Source organism: Muntiacus reevesi, chromosome 13 (assembly GCF_963930625.1).
Source record: "Muntiacus reevesi chromosome 13, mMunRee1.1, whole genome shotgun sequence".
Classification (NCBI taxonomy): Eukaryota; Metazoa; Chordata; class Mammalia; order Artiodactyla; family Cervidae; genus Muntiacus; species Muntiacus reevesi.
Genome location: NC_089261.1, coordinates 3,627,746 through 3,655,671, shown reverse-complemented (window position 1 = coordinate 3,655,671; position 27,926 = coordinate 3,627,746). Strand labels below are relative to the sequence as shown.

The window sequence follows — 27,926 nt, the reverse complement described above, 5'->3', positions numbered from 1 at the left end:
CTGGGTGAGGCTTCCTCTCAGCCGGCCCCCCGTCCCTCAGGTGGAGGTGCAGATCCAGCAGCTGGCCCGTGAGCTGCAGGCCCGGCGCCAGCCTGTCCACACCTGCATCGCTCGGGTCCAGGCCCTGCGGCAGGCTCTGTCCTAGTCACCATGTCCAAGAACAGAAGGCAGAGCGGCAATGTTTTTTAGTTTATTTCAAAATGTTGCAATTAAATGAATCACTGTTCAGAAGTCTCCCATTTTCATACAAAAATACTGTGCTACTGATACAGTTGAAAAAGTTCAAATGGCTTCTCCTGCAGGAGAAATTCACAGCATCCCCAGGAACCATGAAACTTGGCCCTCCCCCCGCCCCCATCACTGGCTCCCTAAGGACTTCGTACCTGTTAGTATCTGTTACTTGGGGACGGGTTTTCTAGGCACTGACACCCCCCTCCATCACACACCAAAGACAACAGCAAGGCTCCTTTGTTTCCAGTGTAAGCCCCTGATCAATAGCAGCAACTTCTCCATATTTTACATAGGCCTGATGTAGGGAGGGGACACAAGCTCGCCCCTGGTCCCAGCTGGGCCACCACTGCAGGGGGTTTGATAATGGGTCCTACCAGCTCCAAAAGGTCACTCACCAGGGCCTGCAAAGCACCGAGCCACCAGAGGCCACCCTTGGAAGCTGCTGGCAGAGTCTCGGCAGGTGACGTGTTCAGCCACAAGTGCAAAGAGAGAAAAAAGCCTTTCCCAACAAGCAAGGCGGAGCAAGTTTGGGGACAGAAAGCAGCTGTTACCAGCCCCGCTGTGGGGCCCACAGTCAGTGCCAGGAGGCACCTCACCCTGTGCAGGGGAAGCAGAAGCCAGAAAGCAGTGACGGGAGGAGCCGCAAGAAGGTACCTTAACTACTGCTTATCTCAGAACGGAAATCGGGACCAACCGAATGCTCGGCCGGGAGGTAAAAGATCCAGTTTATACGAGATGTTAAAAAGTCTCCAAGAGGGAAAATCCGTCATCCTGGCCCACATTTTCTCTGGGTGGGAGGGGTGTGATGGCGGTCTAGGCCACGACGGGTTCTGACGACCTCATCTGCACCCCGGAAGCAGAGACTGAAGTCACCCAGGTCCTGCCTGGTTAGACGTGACGGTGCCCTCCCTAGACAGCCTCAGAGGTTCCCCTTGAAAAGACCCTCAGCAGCCATGGCCATGCAGGAGGCTCAGAGGGAGCCCAGAGCCTCCCCGAATCGGATTTTCTGTCCTGCTTGCAGCTTGAAGTTGAAGTCCTTGGGGGCCTCGAAGATGAGCACGATGGTGGAGCCCAGGTTGAACTCGCCCAGGTGCTCGCCCTTGCGCATGGGGACGCCCTCCTTGTTGGCCTTCGTCACGAAGCTGAAGTCGTTGTAGGAGCCCTTGCTGTACCGGGGGCTGTTTGTGTGCAGGTCCTGGGAGGCGGGGACAGAGCGTGTGGGCTGTGGACACAGCCTGTCACCCACCCTGCTCGGGCAGGGAAGTGGGGACAGCAGCTCGGGCCACGGGCCAGGTCTGAGCTGAGAGCCCCTGACCTGCTGTGAACTGGGGCCGGAGGGAGTGGAGGAGCCAGCCCTGTGCCCCTCACACTCTTGCCCTCCAGCAGCAGTCCTGCCCGGGCTCCCCTTGGGTTTCCAGCAAAAGGCAAAGTGCCAAGCAGGGAGGTGAATTCCCTCCCCCTGCAGCCACCTCTAGACCGGGGTGGGGGACCCGCCTTCCTAGAAATCGCAGCCCCAGCAGCTCTGGCCGCACAGGAGACGGTGCGGGGAGCCCAGAGTGGCCCAGCCCTCGGACTCCAGTGGGACCCGCTCACCCGGTCGAAGTAGATGCGGATGGAGCCCACGTTGGTGGCCCCCACGGCCGTCAGCGAGAAGAAGCCGTGCTTCCAGTCCCCGGTCAGGACCACGCGCTCGTTGTGGCAGAAGAGCTCTTTGATCCAGCGGGCCATGCCAGGGTTCACGGACATCAGGGAGCCTGTGGGGACAGACACAGGTGGTCCCCGCCCGGCCTGCCATTCCAGATGCAGAGCAGGCTGGACCCCAACCTGGGGTACCCCCAGCCTTGCCCCCAACTCTGACAGAAGCAGCCAAGGCCCCAGGGGCAGCCAGCCCAGCCTACCTGGGAAGTGGCGCCTGTGGGAGACGGTCCAGTCCGTGGGGGAGTGGAAGCAGTGGTAGTCCCCGGGGGCCAGGTAGATGACGCAGTGGTAGAGCTCGTTCCCTTCGCGCGTGACCAGCTGGCTCCTGAAGGAGCTGTGGGGCGCGGCTGTGGGCAGATGCGGGCCCGCTGCTCAGAGCCCTGCATGTGCCGCCTGGACGCCGGCTGCAGGGAGGCCCGAGCTGCGGGCAGGTCTCCTGTCCACAGGCCTCCCTCCCTCCCTCCCCGCCCCTCCACCTGCTGGCGCCCAGCACCTTGGGCCAGGACCCACCTGGGGGGAAGGGCAGGTCCTCTGCAGGCGTGCGGGGGCCCAGGAACGACTCCAGCGAGTAGGTGACCCCCTTCACCTGCTCCACCTCACAGTTCTTCACCTGTCCGAAGTTGAGGATCTTCCCGTCTGAGGGGCTGATCTGGAAGGGTCAGGAGAGGCTCGCTGTAGGGGAGGGTGTGGAGGAGAGGACCACGGCCCCCCGGGGGTCCAGGCTGGAAGGAGAACCCACCAGGCCCACTGTGCCCAAAGGCACGGAGGCGGGTCGGGCCTTACCACGCTGTGCAGGCCGCACACGGGCCGGGCCTGCGGCTTCAGCTTGCGCCGGAAGAACTCGCTGAGGTTGCGGTAGTGGTGCAGGTCCTCCACCGCGGCCTCCTTCATGTTCACCCCGAAGGTCCAGATGTACAGGCTGTAGACGGGCCTGCGCAGCCACTGCGGTAGCTCCACTTGGTTGAGGCGGCCCCAGGCCCGCGAGAGCAAGCGTGTTGGCACCGACTTGTACAAGGCCACCTGCAGGTCCCAAGGGGCGGGTGAGTGTGCCACGCCGTGCACTCAGCCCCCGAATCCCCCCACAGGGACCACCTCCTGAGGCCTGAGCAGCAGGGACCCTCGAGGGCTCTGTGACATGGTGCTTTCTCACCAGGAACCAGACTGAGCTTCCAAGTCTTTAAACACAGTTCTGGCTGGGCCTCCACCCAGTGACTCGCACAGCTCAGGTATCGGCCATTTCCTGCAGAGTTCCTACCTCGCTTCGTGGATGGGGAAGGGCACACAAGGGTCGGACGTGGTCACACAGAGGCTGTGGTGGGCAGTGCTGCTGGCATCCCAAACCAGCACAGAAGGAGTCGGCTCTCGGTGCTCAGGCAAGTCCACACCCAAGTGCCCGCGCCCAGCCTGCCCTGAGCACAGGGCCTGTCGGGCAGAGGTGCTGGACACTGACACCAAGACTCCAAGGGCCCCCCCGGCCACACAGCCGTCCCCACCCGCAGCTCCTCCTGGAGAGGGGGCTCTGCACCCCCATCAGGCCCTCCAGCCCGAGCTCTTAAACGTCAGGGGCCACTGCCATCATGGGACCTGCTTCAATCAGTGGCTGCGGCTTGCTGAACGCTGCCAAGACACCTAGGCCCCAGGGTGCAAAAGCGATTCCACTCCCAACTTTAAACACCTCTAAAGCGGCACTGAGTGAGCGGCTCTCAGCACTCCCAGTGGATACCCGTGTGTGGGTGGCCCAGGGCGGCCCTGCGACCCTAGGCCTGATGCCCGGGGCCCCACAGGTACCTTCAGCTTCCAAGCCGGGCAACACCCGCTGGGCTGCCCGGGGCCCTCACCTAGCCTGCTGGGGGCTCCTGGGTCCTCAAGGGCATCCCTACCCACAGAGGCCACACAGGCTCTAGCCTGTGTGAACTACCCTCTGGCATCCAGAAACTTGATTCTTCTCAAAATCACCTCTAAGCTCTTTTCTGCCTGAACACAGGAGATGAAACAGACACCATTTTCTGATTGCCCAATGTGGGTTCTTTCCAGAAACAGCACTTTCATGGCAGAAACGCAGGCAGAGCAGGCCGTGGATGATGGGCCTCTACAGTCACCTGTCCACAGCCCACATGGCCACCGACCAGCCCACCCCCTCCACCAACTCCTTGCCTTCCAACAGCATCTGTTGAAGGGCTCAGGCCCCACAGCACCACCTCTGCCCAGACAACTGGGCCCCCCCTCAGGCCTGCTGCGGGGAGGCAGGGCCGGCAGCCCCCGCACACTTACCCTGCTCACAGGCCTCCATCCCACCCGGCTGAGGGGCCTGAGGGCGCCGAGGGGCAGGAGGTAGTAGAGGACCGTCAGGGGCCAGGAGCGCAGTTTCAGGGCAGGTTTGGACATGCAGCTCAGCTGTCCCAGCCTCCGCCTCAGGGCCAGCGGAGGGAAGTGCAACCTGCGGGGCACATGTCCACGCAGGGCCGGGGTCAGCAGAGGACCAGGGCCCACCCTCCCCACCCACCCCACCCTCGGCAAGCTCGCCTGCCTCTCCATGGGTGCGGGTGATGCCGGCCGGACCCCCTCATGCCAACCACACTGAGTCGGGGGCTGGGCTGCCTCTTTCGGCGCTCACCTCCCAGTCTCTACCTGCGTGTCAGTTGAGACCTCTCAGAATAGCTTCTGAACCTGCCAGGGACCCCCTCTCAGACCTTGGGGCTAGGGGCACCAGGAAGGCAGTGTAGACAGAGCCCACTGGGCGGTCCCCACCTGCCCAAGGCCAGCTCTTTCACACAGGCTTCAAGGAGAGCTAGGCTGAGCCCCCAAGCCTCGGGCAGCACAGGATCCAGGTAAATCTCTCCATGGATCAGGCCTCTTACTTCCTCATCTGATAAGCGATCAGGCCTCATAAGATCACAAACACACACAGGTGCACACACAAACCCCTTACTGCTACTGCTCCATCCACCCTGCTGTCTTTCTACGTCAGCTCAGGGTCTCCACAACAATCCAGAGGGTGGTGGCGGTAAGCTCCCTGCCAACCCTCAGGCCTGCTGGGGCCACACACACCTGACCCAGGCCTCTCCTTCCAGTAAAGGTAGGTGGACGTTCCCCCGACCCCACCAGCTCCAATTCGGTACAGTTGGCAAAGGCTCAGCTTCAAGGGAGCCAGCCAGAGACCGGGGTAAGTTTTTCCTGAGTCTTGACACTGAGGCCCAGGTCCCCGTGCCACAGGCCAGGACCTAGAGGCTCTCAAGGTCCCACTGTGGGCATCAGGAGACCACACTACCACCCACTTGAAGAACGTCCTGGTGCCTCGGTTTCATAAAAAACACTACATTCAACGGGAGGAGGAAGCTCCATCTGTGCCTGTGCTCTCAGAGCAGCTTGGTCCTCTGCGCCCACTTGCTCAACAAACCAAGGAACAAAGGCACACTGCTGGTACTAAAAGCAGAGAAAATGGAGAACTGACCCGAAGGCCGGGCCCTGCAGCTCAGTGGGGGGCCCTGAAGGTGCTGCCTCTGCACTGCTCACCAGATCCTCTGCGACCATTCTCTCCCATCCCTTTAAAAAGGTCCACGAAATGGGCAGGGGCCAAGCCAAGCCGGACACATCACTCCTCTACCCCAGGTTTCTCCCGCCCACCCAGCTCTTTGCAGAAGAGCGGGGACCAATCCCAGAGAAGCTGCGCCCAAGCGGGGCCGGGGTGCAGCGTGGACACTGGACCAACAGCCCGCTGGCCCCCACCAATACCTGAAGCGGGCTCTCCGACTCAGGCCCCCCGGAGCGGGCCCCTCTAGTCGCGGAAGCTGGTCCCCTAGCCCCCTGCCGCCGCCGCCACCACCGCGGAGCCGCTGGACGTGAACTCTGACCTTCCGGAGGTCGAGGCGGGGTGCGGCGGGGTTAGGACGCAGCCGTGGGCATCTCACCATTTCGCCGTGCGGAGCTCGGGTCCTCGCCGCGACTCTGACTGACACATGGTGGGCGGCGCAAGGAGGCGGGGCCGGCGCGCGCCTTTGTCTCTCCTTCCTCCCTTCCCCCCGGGTCCGCACGGTCACCGCTCCTCGGCCCCAGAGGTGGCGGCTGCGGGGGGACCGCTCCCCGGCTCGGTCCGGTCCGAAGGCTCGGGGGCGCAGGTGAGAAGTCGGGGCTGTTGCAGAGACAGGCGCGGGTCACGGACCTGCTCGGCCCACTGTGTCCCTGGCCACCTGCCCACTCCCGGTAGGGAGAGGACTCGGCGCCGCGGGCCCAGGAGCCCAAGCGGGAATCTGAGCCCCGCGCTCCGGGCAGGCACCCAGCGTCGGCCCTGCCGCCCCCTCCCTCGCCAGGACCTGACCCATTTTTCCTTTCAGGTGACAAAGGGACATCTGAGGGATGAGGGCGCGGCGGTGGGCCCTGGCGTCTGGCCTGCTGTGGCTCTCCTCGCCGCCTCCGCCCGCCCCTCTTCAGAAGAGGGGCAGTCAGGCGCCCTCGGGGAAACCCGCCGCCCGCCTCCGCAGATAGCGGGCAGGGGGAGCAACATTCTGCCTCGCGGAGTCCCGAGTCCGTCTGGCCCAGCACACCGCCGACCCCGCGAGCCTGGGGGCATCTTTAAAGGAAGACTCGCAGGGACCTAGGGATGCTCCGGCCGGCCCAGGGCAGAGCAAGAAGCCCCAGCTCACACCAGCTGGACATCTGCCACCCTGGGTAAACCCACATCGGTCAGGGAGGTGAAAGTCCTGCTACTACCGGCTCCCTGGGTGTACCTGGCCATGGGGCTGGACCAGGCCGACTAAGGCTTGATGTTCAACTGGATTTCCGTCCCATCTCAAGCCAGGACACCCATCTCCCCAGGCCACCCTCCTGAGTGGCCGGAGGGCGCCCACCCAGGCTTCCTCTGCCTCTGGGCCAGGCCGGAGCTGAGGTCATGCTGACTCCCTTCCTACCGCCCATCTAGGAGGCCCCAAACTTGCCTGCCGGCTCCCAAGGGAGACAGGCCCAGTGGGGAGATGGGCAGTTGGGGTTGAGCATGGAGCTAGGCTTCAGGACAAAGTTCACCACCTGTACCCTGCCCCCCTCTAGAAAACTGGATTCATGGCAGGGCCTGGTGAAGTCTTGTCGGCCTGGATAGGAGCCAGACCTCCTTGGGGCAGTTTTCCTCACTGTCCTACTGGCGGGACCATGGCCTATTCTACATGTTGTCAGGCACATTCAGGAGCCCACAAACAAACCCAGCTCACTCCAAAATGTCAGGCCCTCAAAGCAGATCCCTGTGTGTGCCTTTGCAATGCATCCTCTCCCAGGGCAGTCCAGGGGTGCCTGGGGGGTGCCAGACAACCCACCAGGGTGGTAGAGGGGGTTCTGGGGGGACCAGCCCAAGGAGCTGCTATCCTGGAGCCACCCCAGAACTGCCCTGAAGAGCCTGACGTCTTCACGCCTCAGTCCTGTCTCGGTCACTACTCTGCTGCCGCCTCTAACATGGTACACCGAGACCAGGCTCAGATTTCTTCTAACTCACCATCGGGGCGCCCCCAAAGGCCCCAGCAAGCAGACGTGAGTTCAGCTGTCCCCAGGGAAATGGGCCAGCACGCTCAAGCAGCAATCAGCTCAGAGCTGCACAATGGCGGGAAGGGGGTCCCTACAGGTCACCCGTTCTCACTAAGTGAGGGCATCCCCATTTCAGAGCTGCACTTGCCCTGTGTGCCTGCAGTGGCCTTTGGAGGCCAAGCCAGAGCATTCTCCCTCTCTGGCTCCCTGAGTGCAACTTGGGGCACTCAGGCCTGAATGAGGACTCTGCAAGGAGAGCACCCTGAAGCAGAGAAGTACAGACACCTCCCCTCTCTCCCTCGAGTCCCAAAGACACTCTGTGGGATGAGATGGGGCTGGGACCAGTAGGACTTCAAAGTCATTACGCAGCCTAACAGCCAGCCACGTGGAACATGAGAACACACGGTGGCTCTGGTGGGGGACGAGGACCAGCTGGTGGCTGTGATCCTGGACGCCCCCGCCAGCCTCACCCTGCGAGCCAGGGAAGGCAAGTCGCAGGTGCTGTCTGGGTCTCAGTCTCCTCATCTGAAAGGGGAAGGACTGTTCCTCCTGGTCACCTGTCTGGAGGCTCAGAAACCCCACGCCTCCACTCCCCCAAAAGCTTAGCGCAGCCTCATCCCGCAGACCTGGCTCCTGCTGCCTCCCGGCCCTTTCAGGCCCATGCTCTGGGAGGACAGAACCATGCTCTCAGGGAGGACAGAAGGAACAGGGCGGAGGAGGCAGTCCTGACAGAGGAGCCCAACCCCAGGGCAGCAGTGATGTGAGCAGGCAGGGAGGGCTCAAGAAGACCAAGCTGGAGGGGCTCACGTTTGTCAGGACGTGCTCTTCTGGGGTTCACACCCTAGCAGGGCCGCAACATCCCCGCCCACCCCTCACATCCTGTCTAAGTCAGCCCCAGCCGAGGGTGCTCCGTGTGGAAAGCTCACTGGGTGCCAGACACCCGGCCTGAAGCCTGGGCAGGTGACCCCCGTGCCCCCAAGCCACACGCCCCTGGTCTGACTTGCGGTGCATGTGTCTGGTCTGTGGGGTAGGGTCACAGGGCAGCTGTGTCCAGGTGGGGCCACCAACCACTCCTCCGCGAGTGCCAGGGCTAGAGGTGACAAAATGTCAGAAGTAGGGAACCGAGAAAATGGATTCTCCCTGTGAAATGGGTAAGCCATCTTGGGGAAGCCTCGGGTGAAAGAGGAGGAAGCAAAAAGAAAGGGCCAAATGCGCCTCTTTCAAGGGAGGTGCAGGGCAGGAGGCAGGAGTCTTTCTTAGATCCCCCCAAGGAAAGGAACCTTCTCCAGGGCACTCCTTGGCACCAGCGGGGAATGGGGCTCTGGGAAGGGCGGGTTTCACCCCCTCCGGCCCGAGGTTCCGCTTCCCTCCCGCCCCGGCAGCGCTGAGCAAACGGCGCACGGAGGGCACCGAGCGGCCCGGGTTTCCCTTTTCCGGGCTGAGGGGCGAAGAGATGCTACAGACGCGGAGGAAGTGAGCTCATCCGCCGGCCCCGTGACCCACCGTGTGGGGCCAGGAAAGCCACAGCTCGCTCAGGACCGGGGAAGGGAGCGGGCTGCTCCTCAGATCCCCAGGAGCCGAGGGCCTCCCGCGCCGCTCACTCACCCGCAGGTGGTCGGCTCCGCTCGCGTCCGCGCCGCCCGCCCGACTGAACTCCCGGGGAGGCGCCGCTCCACGGAAGCAGGGGGCGGGCGGGCGGGGGCCCGGCTGCAGCCACTCACGCCGCCGGGGCGGGGGCAGAGGCCGGACACCAGGCTCAGCCGCGCCCGCCCCCGGCCGGGGTCCCTTTAAGGGGCGGGGCGGGGCGGAGGAGCGGCAGGAAGAGGGGACCGGCGGCCCCAGGGCCGCGCAGGGCGCCTCCTCGGGGCTGGGGGAGCCGCGGCCCCACACTCGCCCCTCCCCGCCGCCGGGGCCCCCACGCGGTGCGAACCTCACCCCGGCCGCCTTTTCTAGCCAGCCCTCAGAGCTGACAGAAGGCAGCGAAGCCCTCGCTCCTTCTCACACCCAACCCTGAAGACAAAGGCCGCCTCCCGCCCCCACCCCTCTTCTCCATCCGATGGCAAAGGAGGCCCAGTGGGCAAGGTCCGCCCCAGCCCTGCACGCAGGCTTCCTCGCAGGGATCAAGACCCGTGGGGTGGTTCTCCTCCTATCTTCCTGCCCCACTGGATGGTGGGGCCCCAGGCTGCAGGCTTCAGCACCCTACCCCCCATGCCCACCGGAAGCACTTGGTCAACAGGGGATGGAAAGAACCGGCTTTCAGGGGGGCACCCGCACCACCGCTCAGTAACAGAAAGCACGCGGCACCACCCCTGCGTCTTCTGACCACGGGGAATCCACTTTCCAGAGCAACATTTAGAAGAGGCTCTTCCTCTTCAGGAAGCCTTAGGGCTTGTAAGGAGATGGGCAGGGGAGCCAACGCCGCCTGGAAGAAGATGCAGCGGTATGCACAGCCCACACATCGCCTGCATCTGCATCCACCAAACCCAGGGCTCCGTAACAAACCACAGACAGGGGGCATCTCAGCGGGGAGGAGAGAGAAGACGGGAGGCTCCTCCCTCAGGGACTGCATGACACCCAACACCAACAAGGCACCAGCAAGAACTGGGGGGCACGGGGCGTGCATGGGGCCAGCCAATGCCTCCCCACCTCGGTCTCCCAGCCTGGCTCACAGCATTCTCAGTGTGTCTCCAGACCCCTTCTGAGCTTAGAGCTCCAACCAAACACCATTCACGATGGGATGAAAAGGAGTTAAAGCACAGAAGATGCTGATACACAATCCTAACAAGTAAATTACAGGATCCAGAAACCTGGGGAGACCACCCCGGCTTCCCCAAAGCCTGCAGTGCACCCAGACCAGACGGGGCCCAAGTCAGACCCGAGGTGGGTGACAAATGTGGCCCAAGAGCCCAGCTTTTCATCCTCCAAGCGGCCCCTGGAGCACTGCTGCTCTTCACTGTGAAAGGACCAACTGGGCTGCTCCACGTGGACCTGAGCTCGTCTGTAATCATTCAAAACTCTCGGGCTGATCGGTGGTTACAAAACTCATAAACCAGCCCACGGGTCTGCCCTGAGCCCAGCCCTCCCTGCCCTCTAACCTGCCCTCCACCACCTGTACCTCAGGAGGGAAATGCCTTCTAGACCATATTCCAGACAAAACTCAACATGATTTCTGGGACTAACAAAACCCCTTGGCAGGTGCACTTTCCCCAAATGAGGTCCCTTCTGGCCAGTCACACTTGGTCCTTTATTTCTACCTTGCTTGGCTTCCCTGGGCGGGAGTGCCACCTAGCGCCACCGCAAGGTTCTGCAGGCCCCCGGCCACTCGGCCAGCGCACCAAGGCCAGCCCCCCGGCCCCTCCCCACACCGTGAACGCCATGCCCTTTGGGGCCAGGGAGCGGCGGGTGTCCTCTGTTAATTCTCACTGCCCGGGGCTAGTGGAGGCCCCTGAGAAAGAACAGTGAGGGCTGGCATCCCAAGGCTGGCACAAGGAGCCAGAGGCAGGCCATCAGCCTGGCAGGAGCCTGGGCGAAGCCGGGACAAGCATGGAGGGCCTGCAGGTGGTTTCTTGATCCAAAGGCTGCTCACAGCTCTGCCAGAATCTCCCGTGGGTTTCTCCAGTGTTCCCTAGCAGTCCCACCAGCCCGATGACCTCTGCCACCCAGAGAGCAAACAGGGCGCAGAGGATACGGACGCCCAGCAGAAAGCTCCCTCCGACCCGGAGCCCAGCCTCATCCATTCCCTGCCCCCTCAGGGCTCCAGGCACAGGTGCCCCCCAGGCCAGGGGAGAGGAAAGGCTGGAGGCGCTGCCACAGCTCCTGGCAGGTCCAGACTCTGAGGACAGAGCTGGGCAGGCCAAGGGTCTGCTTCCCAGTAACCTGACTGTCTGCCCATCTTAACATCCAGAATTGTCTTCTCAACACCTATGAGGTAAGAATCAGAATAGCACTTACTGAATACCCACCTCCAGCCAGCAGGGGACCAGGTATTTATACCTGTGTCATTGTCATCTAAAAGCAGCCTGTTCACAAGAGAGGAACAATAAAGCTGTAACAATTACCGGAAGTTAACAAACACGTAAAACGTGCTCCGCACTGTCCAGGGTCATGGAGGGAAGGAGTTGCCAACTGCAGGTGGGTGGGTGGGGGCAGGCCACATGGGAGACCCGACAGGCTGATCCGACAGGCTGATCTGGCTTTCTTTTCACAGCTGGAATGCTGCACCTTCCTTTTAAAAATACTAAACAGAGCCGGAAACCAGGAAGCGGCGTTAACACAGGGACTGCTCCCTAACACCCCATAGCCAGGCTGAGCCGACAGCAGACGGCAGTCTATGCTCGGATGTGGGCTGAGGTGTGGGGATGCAGCTCATTGCGTCTGCAGTGTTCTTTCAGTGGCTCTGAGGGGAGTCCACAAACACACGCAGACGAAGCAGGAACAGTGAAACATTAACACCCATCAATCCAGTGGTGTGTGTGGGTAACTCTTCTCTCAGCTTTTCTGCCTTATTCAAATGCTCACAATAGAAAAACTGAAGACTCTGTTTACGCCACAGAAAAACTCTAAATTCTACTACTGGGGAGAAAAGCCCCAGACCAGGCTGGCACACAGTGCCTCTCCTGAGAACCCCTCTCTGTCCACACAGCAGCTCCTCGCCTGGTGGGAGAGGCAGTCTCCAACCACCACCCTGCACCTCGGGCCCCGTCTCCATGGAGGACACGTGCCAGCTTCTGCCCCAAAGCCACCCTTCCACCCTGCCCACATGCCCATACCTGTCCTCAGGCTCAGTCAGAAAGGGACACCTCAGAAGTGCCAGAACCTGGGGGGGGTTTCTGCCACCAGATGCCACCCTGCTCACACTACACACCTGCCACCCATGTCACCTGCTGGCACACCTTCAGCCTCTCGGTAAGAAGCACTTACAGAGACACAAGCAGGGCATATCTGAAATCACAGCCGCCACACAGACACAGACTGTGTGACACTCTGGGCACGGTGGGGGGCCTTCCAGCCCCAGGCAGAGCTGTCCCCTCAAAGCCACCTCTCCACAGAGGCCCAGGGGCGACTGCCTTCCCCCCGGAGGCCAAACACCAGGCCCGAGCAGCCCAAAATGATCAGGCTCTTTGACCCTGAACCCAAAGCTTTCCCAGGAAGGACATCATGAGTTCCTGAAAAGACACTTGGCGAAGAGTCCTCACCTCGCCCAGCTTTGGCTCTGAGGGCAGGTGTCCTGATCTGACCGGGGCTGCAGGAGGGTGGGCTCCTTAGTCCGTGCCAATCAGACTTAAATGTTAAACTGCCAAGTACACTGAGCCAATACAGGCAGAGAATAAACACATGAGAAATGTTGATGGGGACTCACATTCAGAGCACAGACGACTGCAGGCTGTAATACCTCGTGAGTCTGGAGGCTCTTCATTTCCTCCACCCCTCCACCTGCCCAAGTCAGAACTCATGAGGCGTTTTCCTCTCCCACTCCCACTTCCAATCTATCAGTGCATCCTGTGCACTCTCCCCTCAAAACATACCCGGAATCCAATGTGCAAGCCACAAAATACCGTGAACTGGTGCACGGAACAGAAGCACAGCAGACACATACCAAGCACGAGCGGTCACCAGTGGTGAAGGGACGGACACTGGGATGGAGGTCGGAGGTACAAACTATTATGTACAAAATAAGCTACAAGGATATATTGTATGACATGGAAATACAGTCAGCAGTTTATAATAACTGTAAATGGAGCATGACCTTTAAAACTCGTGAATCACTGGATTGTACACCTGTAACTTACATTCTACATTAATCACACTTCAATAAAGAAAACAGCACCAAGCGCCTGTCCTCTCCCCCACGGCTCCCACTCTGGCCCAGGCCCCGCCGCTCCTGCTGGGATCCTGTCAGAGCGTCCCAACAGGTCCCCTAGCCTGTCGCCACGGCAGCCAGGACGACGAGTGTGCGCTCCAGAGGCAGGCAGAGCTGGCGCCGCGGGGCCTCCCGCCCTCGGGCCTCCCGCCTCACGGGCTCTTTGTTCTCCACCAACAGCGACAAGCGCTCTCTGTCCAATCTGCCCGGACGGCTCTCCCCGCCCCTCGGATGCCCAGGGAGCCCACACGGCACTGAGCCGGCCGCCTTCCTTCCTTCCCTGGTCCTGCCCAGTCCGAGACACTGGGCCCTGCACCTGTCTGTGCTTCCTCCGCGGCATTTCAACCCCTCGACATGCCCACGTGTCCCTGTTTCTCGTCTGTCTGAGCCCCTAGTACGGGCAGCTCTCTGAGGACGGGAACTCCGGTTCTGTTCACTAGTGAATCCCCTGCAGCTCAACAAGGCCCGGCACATAAAGGAGCTCAAAGATTTGTTGTATGGAGTAAACACGAGAGGAATAATGTTTGTCTGTGACAACGGTTTCACTGACACCCATTGTGGTTCATGTACAATGCTCCTATGCCTAATGAACAATGCCTACTGCAGATGGCTACAATAGATTTAGATGCCACACACACAGCACAAACTGCGCAGGTGCCCAGACCCTTTCAGATAGCAACTCTACACCCAGCATTCGGCCTGAGGAAAGGCCTGTGTGCAAAGCCTTGCTCAACAACATTAATCACCAGTAAAAACCACCAGTGCACCAGAATCCATCACAGAGGCAGAGTCACTTAAAGTTCGTACTTACATGGAGTCTGCAAAATCATCATACTAGGTCGGTGAAAATGTAATTTCAGTTTTTGCACTGTAGAAACTTGCTGTTTGATACTGGAATACATTCTTAAATGACGTGTTATACAACATCTTAATGTGCATTTCTCGCTTTATGTCTTTTATGCTAATAACTTATTACTTGCCGTTTAATTTATATTTATTTTGGACTATGGAAATGATGTTAGACAAACCGCAAATTTGAGCGATTTTCTTATTTGAGTTCAAATGGGTCTTAAAGCGGTGGAGAACGCCCGCAACAAAACAACGCATCTGGTCCAGAAACTGCTAACAAACATACAGTGCAGTGGTGATTCAAAGTTTTGCAAAGGAGACGACAGTCTTGAAGATTAGGACTGTAATGGCCAGACACGGGAAGTTGACAGTGACCAAGGGCGAGGATCATCGAAGCTGATCCCCTCATAACTACACGAGAAGTTACCGAAGAACTCAATGTTGACCATTCTCAGTTGTTCGGCATTTGAAGCAAACCAGAAAGGTGAAAAAGCTGGATAAGTAGGTGCCTCGTGAGCTGACTGAAAATTAAAAAAAGCATTTTGAAGTGTCATCTTCTCTTATTCTAAACAACAACAGCAAACCATTTCTCAATAGGATTGTGACATGCAACGAAAAGTGGATTTTATACAACAATGGGTGATAACCAGCTCAGTGGTTGGACCAGGAAGCTCCAGAGCACCTTCCAAAGCCAACCTTGCACCAAAAAGAGTCATGGTCACTATTTGGTGGTCTGCTGCCATCTGGTCGACTACAGCTTTCTGAATCTCAGTGAAACCACTACACCTGAGAAATATGCCAAGCAAATCGATGAGATGCACCAAAAACTGCAACACCTGCAGCTGGCACTGGTCAACAGAAAGGGCCCAATTCTTCTCCATGACAACGCCCAACCACACATCGCACAACCAGCATTTCAAAAGTTGAATGAATTTGGCTAAAGTTTTGCCTCATCTGCAATATTCAGTGACCTCTTGAACATTTACTGACCTCTCACCAACCACCACTTCTTTGATCATCTCAACAACTTTTTGCAAGGAAAACGCTTCCATGACCAGCAGGAGGCAGAGAATGCTTTCGAAGAATTTATCGAATCCTGAAGCACAGATTTTTACACCACAGGAATAAATCAACTTATTTCTCATTGGCAAAATTGTATTGATTGTAATGGTTCCTATTTTGATTAATAAAGATGTGTTTGAATCTAATTATGATGATTTAAAATTCAAGATCTGAAACCGCAATTACTTTTGCACCAACCTAAAGATACGAAACAGGAGCAGCTGCCCCTGGATGGCACAGGTACAAACTGCGTGGGTCCACTTATAAGCAGTGTTCTCAATAAACATGTACTACAGAGCCATGCAAGTGGAGGACACGGAGCCACGCACCCCAAGGGTGGCCTGTAAAGTTACATGCACATTTCGGACTGCTGCACGGACGGAGGCTGGTGCCTCTAATCTCTACATTGTTCAAGGGTCAACTGTATATCCATTTAAAAACAGAGACAAACCGGAAGTGAATACATGAAAAATAAAGCCCACGATTATGCAACAAGTCATCTGGTGAGAAGGAGGGGGATCATGACTGTCCTCCCTGCTTTCCAACATTCTGTCGGAGCATTAACATCACCTCTGTCATTTAAGAGAGAATGAGATAGAAGGGGGTCGACACCACTCACCGGGAAAAGGACAGCCTTTTTAAACCAACAGTGCTGGCCACACCGGACATTCCCGTGAATAGTCAGACACTTCCCTTACACGACATAAAAAACAACTCCAAATGGGTCAGAGACCTAAACATCAGACCTAAAACCATAGAATTCTTAGAGGAGAGACTTCCCCTGTGGTCCAATGGTTAAGCCTCCACGGAGCTCCCAAGCAGGGGGCTGGGGTTTGATGACACGCGATGGGGCAACGAAGTCCGTGCACACCTCGAGCCGGTGCTCCTCCACAAGAGAGACCCCGGGACGAGCAGCCCGGCACCGCCCCCACTCACCACAACGGAGAGCCGGCACAGCCAATAAACACATTTAAAGAGGAAGACAGAGCAGGACTAACTTCAGCCCGGCTCTTTCAGCAATAAGCCCAGCTCTCCCAGACCTCTCGCTGCACTGCGCCACTCTGCTCCCATGTCCTGTCACTGTTCACAGCCTGGAACTTATGAGCTAATTCAACCCTGTCCTCTCTACAAACAGTCATCTTTCAGGTACTGACGCACATATGGCAGTAATTCCAGTTATACAAACAATGGATGCTAAAAAAAACTACTGACGTTGGTCTTTTGTGAATGAGGAAGCAGCAGATTTCTTCCACACGCAAATTCTCTTGGAATTCCTTGGAAATGAGTGGGGATTTCCTGAAAGCAGGTGAGCAGGTCACAGGGTGGGTCAGGCTGACAGATGCTCAGGGTCAGAGGGAAGTAAGCGTGGGGCTAACACTCCAGTGGGGTCATGGATCACAGTCTCACAAGTACTTCACTAGTTGGAAGGATATGTTTACACAGGAAACCACCAACGACAAAGGAAATATACAGCGTTCGGCATACTTACAAAGTGTGACTAACATACTATACCATGATCCCTCACCAAAAGGGGTCTGGAGTATGTGACCCCGAAACAGAAAACCTGGAAAGTGATCTGTCTGAATCCACACAGCTACTAAGGAGCACAGACAGAACCAGCCTTCAGGACCGGGACCCTGGCTGCCGGGGGCAGCCAAGCTGGACTAATGATACGGGGAGGCTCACAGGGAAACCCACACACATCACCCCAAATACCATCAAGTCTGCTTTCACAGGTTATCAGGGTCTACTGACAGTGCAGGTATTTCATCTGTTAAATTAAGGGTGAAAAGTAAGCAGTTTTTAAACTCACACCTTTATACTCGATTTCAGTGCTGACAGTCCACGAGGAGTCAGGAATGAGCCAGTGCTGCGGGAAGCCCAGGTGAGTTAAGGTCACTGGCCGTCACCTGAGCCGTAGCTGTCACTATGTGACACCCAACCGCACCCCCACTTCCCGGGGCAAGAGCACTTTGAGCGGTAATGATAAAGAAACAGACGGCTTCAGTCTGGTTCTGGTGAGAACGTATCCACATCACCCAAGTCCAACCCTTCCGCTCGCCCTCAAGACTGAGGAAGCATGGCCAGCCAGGACGCCAGCGCCAGGGGAAGGCATGAGCTCCCAAGATTTCAAGAGGCTTTGGGAGACCAGGGTGAGCCTGCAGACAGAAGCCTGACACGACGCCCAGCGTGTGACTTCTGCATCACCCCAAACCCACTGGAGACGTGAGCTCCAGGAAAGCACAATCCGCTTCCTCAGACGGCTTAACTTCGGGGCAACTTACGCCGGGACAGGAACTGTGCTCCAGGAGAATGCAAGCAGGCTCCCCCGGTTCCTACCTCCCAGTGGCCAGCAAGCTTGGGCGGGACGTCCAAGCCCAGCTTCTCCAGCTCTCGCTGCCGGTACTTCTCGTACTGCCGGTAGCCGGCATACCCGCCCCCTGTGGCGACCAGGATGGGCAGGGGGCGCAGCAGGGACAAGGTGCGGGCAGGGGCAGTGTGGACTCTCCTGGCATCTGCAACAAAGAACAGGAGAATGCTGAGCCAGGAGAAGGGGCAGGGTTGAGTCATGCAAACACGGTACCAACAGGAAGGCTGGGACCAGCCCTCAGCAAAGCTGACCAGACCCCAGAGACCTGACAAGCAGGAGCAGCCCCGAGTCACTGCAGAAACGCTGCTGCCTCCAGAGTCTACCTAGTCAGGGACTCACACATCTTCCCCATGAAACAACAATGTACCTCAACTGCCGCCATAGCTACAGGGCTTAAGATGAAAACATCAAATGCAAAGAGGTCAAGAAAATATCCCAGGTTGCCCTGCTGGCTACCCACAGGGCCAGACAGGGACAGGCTCTCTGATCTCACTTTTCTGACCCAGACCCAGTTCTGACTGGACAGTAGTATTCTTTCAAAGGCAAAATTGCATAAGCTCTTACAATTCAACAGTAAAAGACAAATAGTCCAATTAAAAAACACACCAAGGGCCTCCTTTGTGGCTCAGTGGTGAAGAACCTGCTTGCCAGTGCAGGAGACACAGGCTCCACCCTGCCCTGGGAAGAGCCCACACGCCAGGGAGCGACTAAGCCGCCCGTCACAACTGTGGAGCCTGCGCTCTAGCGCCTGGGAAGCCAAACCACCTGCCGCCGAGAGCCCGTGCTCCACAGCGAGAGGCACCGCCGCAGCGAGGAGCCCGTGCCAACAGGGAGCCGGCACGGCCAAAGATAAGGAAAACAGTAAACAAATAAATAAACACACACTAAGGATATGAACAGACGTTTCTCCAAAGATATAGCAATGGCCAGTCAGTACGTGCAAAGATGCTCAACATCCATTATGGGCTGAATTATGTCCCCCCAAACCAGGTGGCTCCATGGTAAAAAACCCACCTGCCAATGTAGGAGGCACAAGAGACTTGAGTTCAATCCCTGGCTGGGGAAGATCCCCTGAAGAAGGAAGTGGCAACCCACTCCAGTCTTCTTGCCTGGGAAATCCCACGGACAGAGGAGCCTGTGGGCTATAGTCCATGGGGCCTTGAAGAATCAAACACAACTCGGTGACTGAGCTCACACACACACACAGAATTCATATGCTGAGGTCCTGATCCCAGCACCTCAGACTGTCACCTTTTTTGGATAGGTCTCTACAGAGGGAATCAAGTTAAAATAAGGTCCCCACAGTGGGCTCTAATAATATGACTCGTCCATAAGAAGAGAAAATCTGGAGACAGGCATATGGGGAGAAGGCCATCTGAAGACAAGGGCAGTGAGGTGAAGGCAGCAAGTGAAGAAGACTGTGGCACAGTGAGAAGAGGGCTTTGGAGTTTTTGTTTTTCTTTTTCTCTGGCCATGCTGAGAGGTTCGTGGGATTTTAGTTCCTAGACAAGGGACTGAACCTGGGCTCTTAGCAGTGAGAGCTTCAAGTCCTAACCACTGGACCACCAGGGAATTCCCTGCTGCTTCTTTTTTTAATGAGCAATTATGGATGTCATTAATCTCTTCCATCTTTGGATTATTCCTAAAGAACCCTTATTACTTAACAGCTAAACAGTCTACCTCTGACCAGAAAAACCTGTCAGAAAGCAAGAAACTTTTTTTTTCTTCTGGATTATCTGGTGAGGACAGACCTGCTGTACACAATCTCACGGCACTAAGCCAGCATCCCAGGCTGACGGGTCATACCCTCCTCAGTGCTTTGACTACTCCGGTCCTTGCTTCAATTACAGGTCTCTTTCTTTTGCTCTCCAAAGGCTTTCTTTCCTCCTCTAACAGGAAGCCGCAAGCAGAGGGTGCCCTCCACTCCTGACTGCCTCCCCGCTGTGTTTGTCACTTTATAAAAGCACAGTTTTTCTGCAGATCTGTGACATCCTGACTTCATTTCTGAGGGTCCCCTCCATCCTTCAAAGTGAGTCTTACATGTTCCTACACACAAGTCCTAATTAAGTAACACTCAGATATGCCCCTATTTAACTACCTTAATAATAAGCCTTTTGTTTTTATTCTCACTAACCATCTCATTTTATTCCCAAGGTATGATTACTGGGCAGTCAAAAACAGCTTTTGGTACAACAGAATAAAAAAGGTAACTAGATAATAAAAACAACACACATTTTTGTACAGATTCAAACAGCTGCTTAAAAGATCCAAAAAGTTCATAACCTAGTGCTGATGTGGGTGTGGGGAACTGATGTACTCATGAGCCTTTTCTGCTCAGGACAACCCTCTCTGAAGAGCAATTTGGTCTAAATACCAAGTTATAAAATACACAAACCTTTTAAGTCAGCAATTCTAAGTCACCAAATTTATCCTGAGGATGCATAAAAATATGTTATTACAGAACTGTCTGTAATAGAAGAAGAGCTCAGTTCAGTCGCTCAGTCGTGTCCGACTCTTTGCGACCCCATGACTACAGCACACCAGGCTTCCCTGTCCATCACCAACTCCTGGAGCTCACTCAAACTCATGTCCATTGAGTCAGTGATGCCATCCAACCATCTCATCCTCTGTCGTCCCCTTTTCCTCCTGCCTTCAATCTTTCCCAGCATCAGGGTCTTTTCAAATGAGTCAGCTTGTCACATCAGGTGGCCAAAGTATTGGAATGTCAGCTTCAACATCAGTCCTTCCAATGAATTTTCAGGGTTGATTTCCTTTAGGATGGACTGGTTGGATCTCGTTGCAGTGCAAGGGACTCTCAAGAGTCTTCTCCAGCACCACAGTTCAAAAGACTAGGAGCAGCTTAAATGTCCAATACCAAATGGTACAGTCAAGCGACGGAACACCACATATGCACCCAGTAAAAATAATCGGTAACAGCAGCTAAAGCTTCAGTGGTACCTATGTGCCAGGTACTCTAAGCACTTCACAGGCACAATTCCATCTAACGACGGCCCTATGAAATAGGTGCCGCGTTTGTGTGGATCTGCCGATGAGCAAACTGAAGCAGAGAGGCCGGCACTGTCTCTAATCGCTGCTTGTGCTGAGTCACTCAGTAAGTCCCACTCTTTGCAACCCCACAGACTGTAGCCTGCCAGGCGCCTCTGTCCATGGAATTTTTCAGGCAAGAATACTGGAGTGAGTTGCCATTTCCTTCTCCAGAGGATTTTCCCCACCCAGGGATCTAACTCACATCTCTTGAGCCTCCTGCATTGGTAGGCAGATTCTTTACCACTGTGTCACCTGGGAAGTCCAATCTTTTGTAAGTAGAAAATTGCTACTTACTTGTGGAAAAGCTTCTGAGAGGCGGCTTCCTCAAGGACTGAAGGAAGTGGCTCAAAGCAACATCTTCACAGTGAGGACGCCTATAATCAAGCAAAAAGGAACCGTTAAACATTTTTTTAATTAAAAAAAATTAGAGGATCAACTGCGAAAATTTGAATACAATCTATAGAGTCAATAATACTATTGCATTCATTTAATCTCCCAGTTTTGATGACTGTACAGTACTGTCGTTTTGTAAGAAAATGTCCTTATAGGAAAAGGGCTCAAATATTTAAAGGTAAAGGGGCACCAAGTGTTTCAGCAGAAAATATATACATATACACACTCACAAAAAGAAAAAAAGGAAGAGAAGGGAAAATGGTAAAGCAGATATAGCTGACATATGGGGAATCAGAGTACCGGGCATTTGGAAATTCTCTGTACTATTTTCACAACTTTTCTGAAATCTAAAACTTTTTCACAAAAGAATTACCCTAAGACCATAATTAGCAGTAAAGCTGACTTACACAAAAAGCATGTTTCTTCACCACAAGAGAACAGCTCTCGCGGCCCTGTAGCCTCTGACTCCTATTAATTAAAGAGCCTAATAAAGCGGCTGAAATCTAAATTTTTTTCTTTTTGGGCTGTGCCACAAAACCTGCAGGATTGAACTTGTGCCCCCAGCAGTGGAAGCACAGAGTTCTAACCACGGGACCACCAGAGAATACCCTGAATTTTAAACTTTAAATGTTTACCCTGGGGAAAGAATGGCGCAAACAAATCAGGCTGAGCTACTCTAATCTACTTTGAGTCTGGAAGGCTCAACTTGTTTGGAATTTTAAAATTATTATTTGTGGTTACTTTGCCACAAAAGCTACTTTCACAGGTAAAAGGATTTTCAAGCATTCTGAGGGAGAAAAAAAAGACCATTTTCATGGCTTCAAGCTGTAAGGAAATAGTATTTTATTATTTGTCTCTTCATTTCCTCTTTACCCGGGGAAACGGGACACACCCCAGTGCAGTGAGTGACTGCGATCGAGGACTGCACTGACGGACTTTTAGTGCGAGGACTGCACTGACGGACTTTTAGTGAACAGCTGGCTCTTCCCTTCATCAGCAGACACCCCAACTTCAATTCGGGTCCCCCAAATACTGACCTGAAATCTAAGTAAAGAAACTATGTCTTGTTAGTAAGGGTTTCTTCTTTCCCTTCGGAGTCTTTCATAAAAGTAAAAATTTACTCTATTATAAATGTCTAAACTGCTATTTTTGTGGAAAATAGAACGGCATTTATGACTTTCATACAGTAATATTTCCATTCATGGATTCTTAGTAGTTATGTCTTACATAAATATCCTGTAAATATTATCAGTGGAGAAGGCAATGGCACCCCACTCCAGTGCTCTTGCCTGGAAAATCCCATGGATGGAGGAGCCTGATAGGCTGCCATCCATGGGATCGCTAAGAGTCGGACACGACTGAGCGACTTCACTTTCACTTTTCACTTTCACACATTGGAGAAGGAAATGGCAACCCACTCCAGTGTTCTTGCCTGGAGAATCCCAGGGACGGGGGAGCCTGGTGGGCTGCCGTCTATGGGGTCGCACAGAGTTGGATGCGACTGAAGCGACTTAGCAGCAGCAGCAGCAAACATGATCAGATTTAAACAACTTCATTTACTCCTGTGAAAATTCCTTGACTTAATAACACTGTCACAGCATGGGGTTAACAGGGTGAATCTGATTCTCCTACAGGCAAGCAAGATCTGTATGCAGAACAAATCTGGGACCTTGGCCATCACCACCCCCTCAGAGGCCAGATGGACGGACAGCTACTAACACAAAGGAGGGTATGTTGCAGTAGGTGAATGTTCTTTCAGAGTGAACAACGCTCATCTCTTAGACTGGACACTCCCACTGCAAAAGCAAGCGCCTAAAACTCTGCTTTCCAAGTGGAATTAGAACAAGAAGTGTACATTCTGACTGAAGGCTGCATTGTCGTGTGGTGCACACTGCTGCATTGTGCATTCCAGAACTGCTGCTGAGCCCCCAACTGAAAGAATGCTTGCAGACTGTTGAATGAGACTTTCCCCCGCCCGGGGTGGGGCGTGGTTAGGGGAGGTACAAGTAGGAGATCATGGTTTATCCACTGTAACCCAATGCACAGCACCCAGGTAGCTGGTTTGCATTCAGATCTTCCCAAAACAAAGTCAAGGTCTTGCCATCCACTGCTGCAGCCCTAGCTCCTGAAACAAGTGCCTGGCAAATAGCTCACTGCATCAGCTTGTCTTTCATTTCTGGATCATTCTTATTCTCATATCAACGCCACACTTTTCCTGATCTTATAGGAACACTGCCCACCGCACTGCGGGTGTGCAGAAAGAGCAATGTTCACTGCCATCACTTCCTCGCCTCCCCGTCTCTCTTAATCCCACTCAGCCAGGCTTTTCTTCCCACTACATCATCTCCTGCCACGGTCACCTCTTCCACGCTGCCAACGCCTACTCGCATTTCTTGGACCTCATGTTATTTGACCTCTCAGCAGCATTTGTCACAGGTGATCCCCTCTTTTTTTCCCTCCAATTGAGGTATAACTGACATGTAACATTATATTAGTTTCAGTGTAGAATATTATTGCCTATTTGTATATATTGTGGAAGAATCCCCACAATAAATCTAGTTAAACATCCCTCACCATACATATTTGCAAATTTTTCTTGTGATGAGAGATACTCTCTTAGCAACTTTCAAATGCACAAGACAGTACTAGTAATTATAGTCCCCACACTGTACAGTATATGCCTGGGACTTTCGTGTTTTTTAACTGGGAGTTTGTCTCTTTCAACACCTTCATTCACTCCTTGCCCTTCTTGAAACACACATAGCCTTTGGAACCCTGATTTTCCTCCTGTCTGTCCGGTCTCCCTAACGTCAAACAGCTGCCATGCCCAAGGCTCAGACACCTACTTTGTCTATGCTGTAGTCCTAGAGACGTTCACCCAGTCTGGTTTTAAACAGCCAGATGCGGAGGACTCCCCTCACTGCCACCACAGAGACCTCCAGACCGTATTTCAACCTGGCTACCCAAAATCCTCACTTTGAATCACCTCAAACTGAGTTTGTCCAAAACAGAATTCCCAACCCTCCCTCACTCCCCTTCAACGGCTCCATCTCCCAGAGCTGTCCATCTGTGGAAGAGACTAGTCAGATGGTTATTAAATCCACTTCCTCCAGAGGAATCGGGTGGAGAGGGAGGTGGGATGGGAGACCGGGATGGGGAATTCGTGTAACTCTATGGCTGATTCATATCAATGTATGACAAAACCCACTGAAAAATAAAAATTAAAAAAAAAAAAAAAATCCACTTCCTCTACCCAACAGATCAGATTTCCTAGAAGTGAGTTCTAACCACTGTAAGAACCATTCAGACTTCCCAGGTCCCCTTCCGGCCTGTTACATGGAGACAAACACACAGATCTTGGGCAGCCATGTGTTACATGTGGCGAGAGACGGACCCTCAAATCAACGCTGCCCTCCCAATTAGCAGCAGCCTGAACTTACATGATAGAGACAAAAACTTTCACTGTGTTAAGTCACCAAGATGCTAGAATTTACCTGTTACCATAGCAAGACTGCTATAATTAATACACCATCCCAGAAAAAAGGCACCACAAGTCCCCCAGTGCACAGGTTGAAACCCTAGGACTCCTTTGCAAGTCTTTTCTTTCTCACTGTCCACACTCAATCTACTGACAAGGCATGAAGCCCCCACTTTCAAAATACACCCTTATCTGCCTTCCCTGGGCTAAGTCACTGGAGCTGCTGCTGGACAGCTGCACTGGCCTGTTCTCCCTGTGTGGCCTCCATGTCCCATCCAGACTGACCTTTTCAAAACAGACCCTACGTAAGTGGTCCTCTGAACCCCAGACCTCCTGCTACTTCCCCTCTCCTCATGCATCCACCGCCACCCCTTGCACACCCACCCCTCTGCAGATGCTGTCTGCTCCGCTGGGCACACCCCTCCAGCTGGTTTAGTCCCTCCTCACTCAATTCTCTGCTCAAATGCTTCCTTCTGACCACAAGCCCAAGAGTTCTCTCTCTGGAGTGCTAACTCCTTAATTAAATTCCTTTATTTTTCTTTGTAACAACTTCTCAATACCTGAAATGAACTGATTTTATATATATTCCCTTATTTGTTTCTGTCTGTACTTATCGACAAATACAGGCTGTTTTGTCTGTCTTCCCCCTGGGCCTCAATCTCAACAGTGAGATTAAGCTTCAAAGAAATGAACGACTACGTTCAATCACATGTACCTTCTGTATGCTGAACCCACGTGCACCTCCTGTAAGCAGGCAATTAAAGCCCATGATTAAGCACTCAAGTCTGACTTTGGGGCTCAGATCTTCATCCCTCCACTTGTTAACTAATTCTAAGCCTCAGTTTCTCCACCTCTAAAAACTGGACCTACCTCATTAGGAGTAAATGAGACAATCACATAAAACCTTAGTCCCAGGCCCTGGCACCTAGCTCCATATTACTCTTATAAAAAGTAATGCAAGTGATATTCAGCTGGCACACACTGGGATGGCCACATCAACTGTGACCACTGTTCACCCTAACTGGTCTGTGTCCACACTGTCATAGTTTTTAAATATTTTTATGATTTATTTATTTATTATTAATTTTGACTGTGCTGGGTCTTTGCTGCGAAGAAGCAGCTTTCTCAAGCTGTGGGGGGTGGGAACTACTCTCTAGTTGTGGTACTTGAGCTTCTAATTGCAGTGGCTTCTCTTGTTGCAGAGTTTTGGCTCCCCGGGCCCTAGAGCACAAGCTCAACAGTTATGGCACGTGAGCTTAATTGCTCCAGGGCATGTGGGATCTTCCCAGAACAGGGATCGAACCTGTGTCTCTTGCATTGGCAGGCAGATTCTTTACCAATGAGGCACCAGGGAAGCCCTGTTTTAAAATATTTTTAACATCATCCCTGGTTCGTCCTGCTTTTTAGAGTTGTGAAAAGTTCTCCTGAAAGTGAACTGGCAGGTTTCTCAAGGCCTTATTCCATCTTCTATCTCATATTATTTAGTTGTGTTCCCTCTCTCCTACTAAACTGTAAAGTTCTTTCAATGCAAGGCCTGTATCTTTTAATTCCTCTTTTCTCCTGCCTCCCCCGTCACCCCTGATACTGTAGCTGACAGTGGCAGAAATGTCATAAATACTCCTGAAGGAAAGTCCTACACAACCACCCACCCATCTAGGTGCTGTGGTCATATGTGCCTGAGCCAAAGAATCGTCCAAAGCATCCATAAAAAGTACAGTTGCCAGGGCCCCAACCTACACCTACTGAGCCTGACTGTGGCAGCATTGTGGGGATATACCTGGGAATCTCTTTTACTAATAAACACCCATTCCATTCTTTTATCAAATTTAGGAAACATGGCCCTAGATTATCACTTATAATTACTTCTTCTATTCTCTCACCTGTCACATATCACTCAGTGGAAAACTCTGCAGTATGAGGCTTTCAAATATATGTCTCATAGACAGACACTGCTTTACTTAAAAATCATGGAAATGTTATCTTTTGGGGGTTTTTTGCATCTCAATATAGTTTCCATCTGGGTATGTAACAGCTTTGAAAACTGAATTACTGTACCCAAATCCTCACCCCTCCTACCCAGTGGACCTAAATCTAGTTGTATCTACCTACACTGGTATTAAAGTTTTTACTTTTTTCCCTTTTTATTTTTTTTTCTTCTTTCCCTTTTTAAATGATAGTGGGTGAAGTCATCTTCCTCACCATCGTTAAAAAAAAAAAAAAAGGTTATTTTTTTAGTCTTTCCAATTTATGACACATTTTAGATGATTTCACAACTGACTCATAAACAGCACAACTGGTAACAACGTTAAAACCACAGAGACCCTCTTGTTCAAATCCTAACAACTACCACCACACTGTGGAGCCCTCTCTTGAGAAAGTTACACCATTTCTGAGTAGTTAATAATAGAGTGAAGCTTTCCTGGCCAGGGCAATGACATTTTCTGTTCCCTCTCAGCCCGAAACCAGTGTCTCTACTTCCCAAAATTACAGCGCAAGCTCTGGTCCACAGTGACAAAATGAAGTCAGTTCGAAACACAAAAGTTGTGGGTCTCCCACATCTTAGCTCTTCGAAATGACATCGAGCAACAGATTCTGAGTTAAGCTACCAAGACTTTAATCCATTTTCCGAGAGTCCAAATGCTCCCATGCTAGTTCTTACATAAGCTATTTCGAATAATGAATGTCCTCACGATGGGCAGCCTGAAGGAAAGGTCCCTGCGTGAGACACAGAGGTACCTGGGAAGGAGTCTCAGCTCTGCTACCTGGCTGGGTGGAACTGAGCAAGTCCCTCCCTCTATCAGGGTCTCGACTTCCCCAAAAAGAAAGGGCTGGATTTATGACCTCTCTAACAATCTAAGAGTTGACAGTCACCAGGGTAACCGAGACCTATTTCCATCATGGACTATTTTGAGATTACGGAATCCAACCCTCTCACTTCAGAGACCAAGAATCCGAAGTGAAAGCCGCCCAACTCCCACGCCAGTGCTCTTCCCACATCTCGCCGCCCCTCCCAGCAACACGACTCCCTGAGAAAGCGCCCAGCCCTGCCTCGGCTCTAGTGGCGGACACGCAGCCCATTTCACCTGGCTTAGGGGGTGCTTTTTGTTTTATGTTTTTGGTCCCTTGTGGAGTGGAAAGGACAGAGAGGTTTAGGCCAGACTCGGGCCGTCCTAGGCGGAGGCAGTCACACCTGCGCCCGAGCTCGAGGTGAAGGTGAGTGGTTCCGTCTCCACTCGAGCACTCCTCAGGGCGAGCCCGCGACAGAGAAACGACTCCTCTCTCTAGACCCCGGTTTGGCTCGCGCCGCCCCCCGCCCCCGAGGAGGCTCCCCAAACAGTTGTACCTGCTCCGCCACGCGACCCCGTGCAGCCACCTCAGACATCCCTGCCCCATGGACACCGCCATCTTGTCTCCTCCTTCTCGGCGGGACA

The 27,926-nt window shown here is 53.9% G+C and overlaps 2 protein-coding genes across 17 annotated transcripts in view; one reads left to right on the top strand and one right to left on the bottom strand.

The window, feature by feature from the left end:
- SFI1 (SFI1 centrin binding protein) overlaps positions 1–174 on the top strand; it is an 81,072-nt gene extending 80,898 nt beyond the window's left edge. For all 9 annotated transcript variants that reach the window (XM_065904887.1, XM_065904895.1, XM_065904892.1 and 6 more), the window contains one exon: positions 41–174. In XM_065904887.1, coding sequence (XP_065760959.1) covers positions 41–145 — 105 coding nt within the window. In that variant the 3' untranslated portion in view covers positions 146–174. The remainder of the gene's footprint in view (positions 1–40) is intronic.
- PISD (phosphatidylserine decarboxylase) lies at positions 168–27,926 on the bottom strand. Of its 8 annotated transcripts, XM_065904913.1 has the most exons (9): positions 27,839–27,899; positions 20,919–20,998; positions 17,546–17,721; positions 4,201–4,366; positions 2,713–2,949; positions 2,440–2,578; positions 2,130–2,276; positions 1,825–1,985; positions 168–1,426 (listed from the first exon to the last, which is right to left on the bottom strand). In XM_065904913.1, the coding sequence occupies exons 3-9, from the start codon at positions 17,719–17,721 to the stop codon at positions 1,202–1,204; spliced, it is 1,251 nt and encodes a 416-aa protein (XP_065760985.1). In that variant the 5' UTR covers positions 20,919–20,998; positions 27,839–27,899; the 3' UTR covers positions 168–1,201. The 8 variants fall into 8 exon arrangements, with proteins under 8 accessions (XP_065760985.1, XP_065760986.1, XP_065760987.1 ...); XM_065904914.1 differs by lacking the exon at positions 4,201–4,366 and having other exon boundaries at positions 27,839–27,926; XM_065904915.1 differs by lacking the exons at positions 17,546–17,721; positions 20,919–20,998; positions 27,839–27,899 and adding exons at positions 5,838–6,058; positions 9,040–9,143.